Source organism: Anarrhichthys ocellatus, unplaced genomic scaffold (genome assembly GCF_004355925.1).
Source record: "Anarrhichthys ocellatus isolate YVR2014 unplaced genomic scaffold, GSC_Weel_1.0 scaffold15, whole genome shotgun sequence".
Classification (NCBI taxonomy): Eukaryota; Metazoa; Chordata; class Actinopteri; order Perciformes; family Anarhichadidae; genus Anarrhichthys; species Anarrhichthys ocellatus.
Genome location: NW_022280045.1, coordinates 3,089,057 through 3,098,519, shown reverse-complemented (window position 1 = coordinate 3,098,519; position 9,463 = coordinate 3,089,057). Strand labels below are relative to the sequence as shown.

The 9,463-nt window shown below is 42.5% G+C and overlaps 1 protein-coding gene across 3 annotated transcripts in view; it reads right to left on the bottom strand.

Moving 5' to 3' along the window:
* LOC116387421 (dipeptidyl aminopeptidase-like protein 6) overlaps positions 1–9,463 on the bottom strand; it is a 72,086-nt gene that overhangs the window by 21,612 nt on the left and 41,011 nt on the right. For all 3 annotated transcript variants that reach the window (XM_031854477.1, XM_031854475.1, XM_031854476.1), the window contains one exon: positions 1,238–1,352. In XM_031854477.1, the coding sequence (XP_031710337.1) occupies positions 1,238–1,352 (115 nt within the window). The remainder of the gene's footprint in view (positions 1–1,237; positions 1,353–9,463) is intronic.

The window sequence follows — 9,463 nt, the reverse complement described above, 5'->3', positions numbered from 1 at the left end:
ACACGACTCCTTCCATCCCCAAAACTCCAAATGAGATCTGAAGCTGACAGCTGAAATGTAGGTGGAGCAGACAGCAGGGGAACACAAGTGAGTCAGTGTGGATGTGAGAAAAGAGAGGTGGGCGAGCCCTTTAACCGTCTTTTTACCACACCTTTACTCAGGAAGCAACCGTCAGACGGGAGTTGTCAAGACGGTTGACAGCCCGGTGTTTCTCTACAAAACAGTTCGTTGACAGATTCCTCAACAGGCTTCGCGTTGTGACTGAGCAGCGAGATCCGATTGTGTAAATATCAAGTCAGACGTTGTGAAGTGTTTATCGACTTGACAAATCGGAGAAATTCTCTCCTGCAAGAATCTGCAGAGTGAGGGGAGAAAGCTAATTTCCAAAATGAGGCAAATGGTATCTCTGATGCTGTGCCAATCTGACAAATGGCTGGAGCTATTACTGCATAATCATCGCCATTAAACAGGCCTGAATGGCATTACACATAAAAAGGCCTATTACCTAGTGTGACGTTGACTCCGCCTTTGTGTAAAACCGGTATACAATCACAAACCGGAGACCGCATATCATCTGTGAAACCTTGACCCCTTGAAACAAGGTATTTAAATGATGGGCTGCAAAAAAAAAAATCAGAATAGGGGAAAGAAAGAGGTTTAATCTGGCGCATTGTAGCCAATGATTTTCTCACACTATATTTATTTAAAATCCATCCATTCATCAAATGCACGTTTCAATTTTATACTGTTAAAATAATCAGTTAAGAGGATTGTGGCAGAGGTATGTTTTCTGAGTTCCATCTGTGGTGGCCAAAGTGTTTTGCTCTCATTTAATGTGTAGGATACATACATACATACATACATACATACATACATACATACATACTGAGGCAGAGAACAGTGAGTGTTATTAAGTAAATATTGATTTGTTTGTTTGTTATCAAAATATTTCCAAAATGTAACAGATTTTGATGAAAAAACATTTTTAGTATTTGGTGAGGATATAGGATTTGTTTTGTGTGCTAAATTTGCAAAAATCAGGGAGTGCAAAATCGCTACAGATTACAAATTTTCTAATCACTTCCTACAATAAAAATGTCAGTTAGGAGGGTTGTGTATCCTTGGAGGATTGCACGCTCTGAATTATGGAATATGTATGTGTGTGTGTGTGTGTGTGTGTGTGTGTGTGTGTGTGTGTGTGTGTATATGTGTGTGTGTGTGTGTGTATTGTACATACGAGGGGTCAGCAGGATGACGGAGGTGACAATCAGGGAACAGATGATGAGGATGACCAGCAGGGCAATGGCGATTCCTTTCCAGTTCCTCTGCGGCGGAGCGCTGCCGACCAGGTCCTGAAAAACAATATGACACATCACACTACTTTGATGCAAAAAAAATATCAACTTTAAAGCTTTCAGGTAACAGCAGAAATGATTTGTCACCACAGGCCTGATCTGGTCTCTGTATTACGAAAAGATGTTGAGCGATGACCTTCAGGTGATGATTTTCTATTTCACAAAGGACACACAGCGTTTTAGATATGATCCTAACACGATGATGGGAAACCACTTTAAAGCATTTTTTTTTTTTTTTTTTAGGGCCATATTGATTCACAACTTTTATTTATTAAGCGCTACATTTCAATCTCAGTTTTAAGACTTGGCACGAGGCAGATGTATTTTGCACTGTCACAGTTGGAGCCAGAGGAAAGCTCATTCTCTGTCAGACAGACGCCGACAACTTAGCCACTTGTGTGCAGTAACACTGCGTCCAACAGCTGCTCCCCGCTGCTCGCACGCGAGAAGAGTCCCTGCAGCTTTGCCCGACAGCTGTAGAGGAGCTACGTCTTCAACGCAGACACAACAGGCAAAATAATGAGCGGCTCTCCTCACACAGCCCAGCAGATGGTCGATGGCTAATCAGCGCCATTCAAAACACATATACTGCAAAAGTCCACAGGACACACACAACATTTCAAGTGCGGGAGGCAGCAATCAGGTGGTCTCTGTAGACTGGCCGATACGCGCTACACGCAGGTCTTCAGCTGTTTTGATTTAGGAGCTCATTTTTTGGGGAGTTTTAGAGTGCGATTTAACAGATGGGCTTCGTATAAACACACACACACTATCATTCACTCCTTGAAATACTGTGTCCACTACAAAGCAGGAACAACTTTAGAAGTAAGTTCACCTCAACCTCAAGTTCACAATAGGTCTTATCTGTTAAATTTGTGCGTAAATGAACGCTCCTGACCATTGTTACTGCCATTTCCTCTGAAGTGCTATTAATTTAGCATGTGAGTAGCCCTACATATGTTTAAGGATACATTTTATGAATGAATGAAATCTTCATCCAGCAGGTCGAGGGATTAAGGTCATAAATCAGGATTTCTGGTCGATGCGCGCATTTGGACAGACGGACCCATTCCGTGAGGAAAGTGAGCGGCTCCAGCCAGCCGTATCAGTCCAGCTGTTGATATCCTTGTTACCAATTAGAACCTGTCTGCCCGCAGTTAGTGGTTATACAGTATGCAGCAGCTTAGTGAACCATCCACAAGTTAATGAGGTGTGTGCGTACACGTGAGAGTACAACAGACGGCTCGACTATCGGAGCCGACATGATGTTTTTTTATATCTATTAAGACTTTAAATTACTACATTGCAAGTTACTTTTTATTTAAATGTTTTAAGCATACCTGTGTGTGTGTGTGTGTGTGTGTGTGTGTGTGTTTGTGTGCATTTACACATGTGCACCTCCTGTCTCTGCACAGTTTGTCTGTAAGGGAAGCAAATCAATACTGAAGGCAGTGAGTACACATAGAAAAAACAGCAGGCACGGCAATACGCTGATTTATTGCTGCAGAGGTAAGGCTTTTCACGATCAGGTGTATACTAAATTCATAAGATATCAATGTCCCTGAAAGACATGCTGTTGAAGTTGCCTATATGATAAAGATTGGGCCTCTGAATCAAGCCAGAAATAAAACAATAAGAGGCTTTGACAAGCGATCACAGTCTTGTTTCTGCTTACTTATTCCCCCCCCCCCCTTATCTCTGCCCTGAAAATGGCAAACCAATCAGTGCAGGCAGGTGACTTGAATGCAGCCCAGTCCGCTATCCAGTTCAGGGCAGCCTGTACCTGACGGAGAGGTACTAGATCTAAAAATGTGACAGCAGCTGGATCTACGCCACATAACAGAGGCAACGCGTCTCTCAGCAGAATATTTTCAGACACTTTGATACCAGCCCGGGAGCCATGCGAGTAAATATTTAGTTCCAGTTATTTCTTTCCACCCACAACAAATCCAGCATGCTCATTGTGCTGGAGCACAGGAGGCACATGGTAATAATTTCAGACAGCCTACTTTTAGAATCTTAAATACATCTTCCACAGGCCCCGTGGGCTAATTCAGGTTGTGGAAACGCAGGATGCAGACGACTTGATGAGCAGGAGCAGCTTCCCTCCAGCGCTTGGCATTTCTGTAAACAGACACCCAATTATTCAATCAGAGGTCAGGGAGCTTTTCCGCAATTTGAATCGATAGGCAATCAAATACTGTTGGACGTTTTCCTTTTTTCACTATAAACTCCTCAATAAAACAGCATCCAGTTGAAATGAATACAGCCATTAATCTTCACCGCCAATATTCATGGGTTTATAACACAAACTTAGGAAAGATGTATTGGATGTTTATCACACTTCCTGTGACGAGCTAGTAGCTAGCTGTACATGCTGGTCAGGACAGCCTTCACTGCTATTTAAACCATCTAAAAGCTATGCTCGGCAAGATACTCCAGTTATGTTAATTACCTGTATTTGCATAAATTCATGTCTGATGTTTCCATTTAAAAGTAGTCACAGTTCAACATGTAGGGGAAACCTGTCCTGTAGGTAAGGCAGCTTTATCTCCAATAGTAGTTTCTATAAACAAGCAAAACAGCTGCAAAACGCATTCTTCATTGACCCCTTCGCCACTCAATCAGACTGTTTGAAACCCCCATTAGTGGCAGATAGAGAGGTGGTTGAACTGTCTCGGGGTAAGTTTACGATCCAGTTTGTGCAACGTGTTGTCCGACCATGTCTGAAATCAAAAGCTGTGACGAACGGCTTCACAGGAAAGACGCCATCATGGAGGGGGATGGAGACGTGATTTAGTTCGAATGGGGATGAAGGCATTCATAGTGTTCACATTAAAAATGACAGAAACAGTTGCGGATCACTGGCTGTTGTTTCCATCAGAACCAACCATTTCCCATGGTTTGTCGGGAATATTCAGTATGCAGTTGTGTTTCTCTGTAGTTCTGTTCTTTTGCACAGGTGTTACACTCCCTCCACCATGTTATGAAGTTGTGTGATTAGTCCAGGCCACCAGACTGTTTCACTTGCTCTCTACATTTTGCTATGCCCTGGTGACAAATGTGCAGCTCTCCCAAAAATCCCCTTTTGCAGTGACTTAGGAATAGTTGCGTGCCTTTTAGCAGCAAGCTATTATCATCTGTCAGATTCCCAGCATGCTGAAGGTACACGGCCACTTTATGCTAAATGTGTCAGGCCAACTGCTAAAACAGTACTGCTTCACCTGTTTCCTCACCGATTTGTTGCATTTTTTGCTCTGTCATCACGCATAACGTTTAATTTCCGTCTCTAGTTTTTTTTCACCTGCAGCCCTTTTTTGCGCTGAGGACGACAATGGCTGACAGTTACAATGTTCTGTCCTGGAACGTGTGCAGCAGAGTATGAGTATCTCATCAGTCTCGTTCAAGTTCTTTGATCCCAGAAGGGGAAGAAGCCAAATCAAGTCTGAGAATCACTCAATGGTTAAAAGCCTCCTTCTTTATTGCAGCAGATCTTTGTTCCGTGTTGTTGAATCAGGCACCTGGTTTCCATGTGCCATCCTCTCGTTTCTGGAGCTCTCAGTCCATACGCCGATGCATCAGCGGAGACTATTGTCTGTGGCCTGGGATTGAAAAGCGCCAAACCTGGTGGTTCGCTCAATTCTCGTTTGATGCCGTCAAAAACCCTGCGTTATACATTTTCCCAGATGCAAATGTTCTTTGCACTCCCTCGGTAACCATCTTCTCTGCTCGGGTAAGGGGGTATTTGTCGATATGATTAATCATCCCCGGAAGCCTTCTCACCCCACTCACATTAGTGGGCTCCTCTGTGTTGGTGACAGCTCTCACCTTGTTGTTGATCTGTAGCAGAAACTTGAAAGAGGTTTTGAGGAATTCACACGTTCACTTTTCAGCGTTGCACTTGCTTGGTCCAGTCACTTTAACACTGCCATTCATCCCACGTCGTGCTGAGCCTTTGGTTTTGCATCATCCATCTGGAAAACTACTTTGTCTCGGCTTTTCTGCAGCTGAGACATTCTCTTTTGGAAATGTTCTGGTGCAGTGTAGATGCTAAAGCAATATCTCCCAAATGGAGCAATGAATATATTTTTGCAAAGTGGATTTGCCAAAACGCCAAACTTGTGTCCGGTTTAGAGAATACTTTGGCGCCCTCCAGGAGTGTGATCCCCTGATGAACGCACATGTCCCTCTCTGTTGACTTAGTGGTCAACTTTGTCAGGTCTACACATAGTAGAACCTCTGGGTCATCAGGTTTTAGTACAGGAACTATTCTTGCACACCAGTCTGTAGGCAGCATCACTTTGGAAATCACTCCAAGCTCTTTCGTGCCGGCGAGTTCTCTCCTGACTTTTGGTGGGAGAGGTAATGGGACACCTCTATGTGTCGATGGAGCAAATGGCACGGCTTGGTTACAGTTCAATTTCATATTCCCCATCCAATTTACCTATGAGTGTGTAAGTGTGTGCTTCTACATGCAACGGTGGAAGAAGTACTCAGACCTTCTACGTAAGTAAAAGTGCCAGTACAACGGTGTAGAATATAGAGATACATTGTGTGTATATAGAGAGGCTGTCTGCTGCTGTGTATATGCTGCAGTGAAGTAAAGGCATAAAGGTGCACACAAATTCTCAAGTAAAGCAAAAGTCCTCCAAAAAGGTACTTGAAGTACTTGAGTAAATATACTTTAATCCTAAATCTCAACACTGTGTTTATATCTGAATGTATTTTATCATCTTCACCAAGGGTTGAATCCTAAACTGAGTATTTAACACCATCTTCAGGCTGGTTTTGTTCATTTTCACGTAGCCCATAGGCTTGGGTTGGTAAAGTTTAAATAGCGAAGATCTAATTTTCTACTAGTGAAAGCCATTTGGAGCCACCATCATGCTAAATGATCTGAATTGAGGTTGAAAATGAACGTGGTATGCCAACACTGTGGAAAGTTGTTATGATGAAACACCCCATCCATTTCAGTGCAATCTTTAGGAAGCTGCACTGGTTAAACCTCCTTATCTATACAGGTAGATTTAGGTCGAGACTTCATTCTTTCCATAAGCTCCTTTATTTATTGTCTGTCTTGCTAAAGACCCAGCTAAAGTCCATGTATTTGAGAAGTAGACTGAAAAGCAGCAGCGTATGCTTTTTAAAATACGTAGCACTGTTCCCTCTTACAATCCACTGCTATTAAAGTGTCTTAGCTCTGATTGCTTTATCCCTGCAGACTGCTTTATCCTTTTGTGCAGTGTGGAACATTTCACCCACCTACTCAACCACAAATGAGCTGGGAGCTCCGACCTTAAACATAAAATGTCACATAAAATGTATGAATCGCCAACACCTCCGTTGTTTCCAGCAAATGAAAACCCTTAAGAGACGTACGGAATCTAACTTCATATCAGTTGATTTCCCCGATGTTGGATTTATTAAAGTATGCAACAAACAGCTGCAATCTCTTGTATTGCCCAGATGCTGACATTTACTGAAGAGCTCTTAACGAGGCAAAAAGCGTGTCCGCGTGCTAAAAGGAAATCTTGACCTTTGGCAGCGTTTTCAGACACGGTGAGGTATTCCTGGCTGTCTGCATGAAGCCATCTCCCGTCTGTTAGTGTGTGTGAAGAGCAGGCAGGCATGCCATACAGCTGATAACAATAAAAGCTGCATCAATAAATGAGAGCCGGAGCCATTTTCACCCTCTTCTCTACAGGTGCCACATCTAAACAAACCCTGTGCATTTCGGTACCGACAACTCTAAAGGGGTAGAGAATCCCACGAGGGGAAGCAACACCATTTCTTCTCAATCTATTTGTTACTATTTTCCTTTTTTGTTTCTAGATGAAAAGTGTCTATGAAAATGAAGCATCTTTTAAGGTGAAGCTTAAAGGATGCTCCCATTCTCTCTCTCTCTAATCCTCTCTCCCTCACACTTTCCCTCTGTCGAACCATCTCTTTGTCTCTGCTCGCTGCTGAAGTGTGAAATGGATCTTTACTGATCTCTGAGCACCTGGTTTCCAAGGGAACCAAGAGAGTCATTTGAGTCAGATTTGCAGTGAAGATGGTGCCGGCTGTGCTGTGCAGTACAGCAGGGACTAATATTACCGCCGACTGTCACGTGGGAAATGTGACCGGAGGCTCGCGGAATTAACCAACTAACAAATATGGCACGGAAGAAAACAGACATTTGAAACGAAAGCAAACTTTCAGCTGCAGACATCGGACCCCTCGACACTCGATATATCACTCCACTGTAATGTAGTCGCTGTCTACAGTACAGAGTCAAACTCGAAGAGTGAACCATCGGACATATGGGGTAAACTTTTCCTCTGGAACAGCATCAATAAATCATGGGCATTCATGAATGAGATTAAGAATTTATGCCAGCTGGCTTTTGGGTTCATGGATGGCAGCGCATCAGCATGTTTCCGTCTTTCCAGCCCGTCTTTGTCCCCTTCGGAAAATGTGAAGTGTGAGGTTTACACTCAACTGACAAAGAAAACGAAATGTTGTTCAGACGAGATATTGTAAAGTCAATGTGTTTGCTGATAAGCGATCCCCTGCGACAAGTAGAGACAAGCACAAAATTGTGAATTGAAACTTCACACTGTGGAGTGTACAGTAAACCAAATCACATAGATCAACATGTCTGACTATAACCGCTGAGGGAAAGTACTGTAAGATAGTAAATGTCACATTGTGGCATGTATTTTCTGTAAAAGTAATTTTCCAAAGTGAAGAAATAACAAAAAAATAAAAAAACAGAAGAAGAGGGGAGACAGAGTTTAGTTGAAGTTGCTCACATAACCCAAAGTAAATTGAGAACAGCTGATCTTTGACTTCAGTGCTGTTCTGTACAGTTGTCTAACAGACGAGGAATGAAAGGGCTCAGGAACATTTTCATCACCGGCTGATTACGTTTTGCTCTTACAAGTATCATCACAAGCAAACAAGTAGCAAAGCACTTTCAAAAGAATCCTCCAGCGAAGCTCCATCTGGTTGTAAGCAACTCTGCAATACGGGAAGACAATCACACAACAATCTCTCCGAATCCAACTTTAGCAAGTTGTCAATGTAAGGAGATGAAGTCCAGCGCAACTTGATTCTTTGGCTAATAACTCAACACTGACATATTATGACTTTATAAAGCGGATATGATGAACATTGTGAGCAAACAGTTGCTCATTTGCACATCCAGCAGTGAACCAAAACACAAAGTGACATTAGCATTCAGTTGGAGTCACGTTATCTCAAATATTGACTCTCCTTCTAGCTGTTTTGCACTTCACAAACTCCTTAAGGAAAGTTATCTGGCTCTTAAGCTGCTAAATGCTCTGAATGCTAGTCGCTAACTTTGTGTGTCTGCTGTCTGGTGCTGAGCCGCTCGTTTACAGTGGGTTTAATCTGGCCTCAGGCCATAAAAAACAATGAGCTAAAAGGTACTGAAACTCTCCACAGACCTGAGGGGATAATGATCAGAGATACAAATTGAGTCGGATAATAATTCTCTGTGGGTTTCTTACTACTGCACATAGTCATTTGACTCATTGTTAATATAGAAATATTGATTAGTGCAGCTTTAAATATATACTTCCTTAAAAACGGATGGACATATTTGAATAAGTAGTAATAGTAGTAGTAGTAGTAGTAGTAGTAGTGAGGTCAGTTACGGTAGCAGTAGTGGTTGCAGTAGTATTACTAGTGGCATTACTGATTTATTGATGAGGTAAGTAAGAAGAAGTGCACTATGTTGTTCTTTCTCAACAACTCAAAATAATATTAAATGATTTAGACCGCTGCCTTTTATGCCATTATCGGATTTCACCTGGGAATGAATTATTCAATATCTGGGGCGATGCTTCTTCCCTTCCATGGCTCACTTAAATTCTTCCAGTCAGCTACAGTATTCTGTATGAAGGCAATGTTAAATTAAATTACACCCAGCCAGCGTGTCTCATTTAAAAATACCATGAGTGCCGCACTCGTCTTATTGTCAGAACGGATACATTACCAGACTGGAGAGGGAGGCTCTCCGAGGGATCTATTCTACATCTTCAAGAGTGCGTGTGTGTGTGTGTGTGTGTGTGTGTGTGTGTGTGTGTGTGTGTGTGTATGTA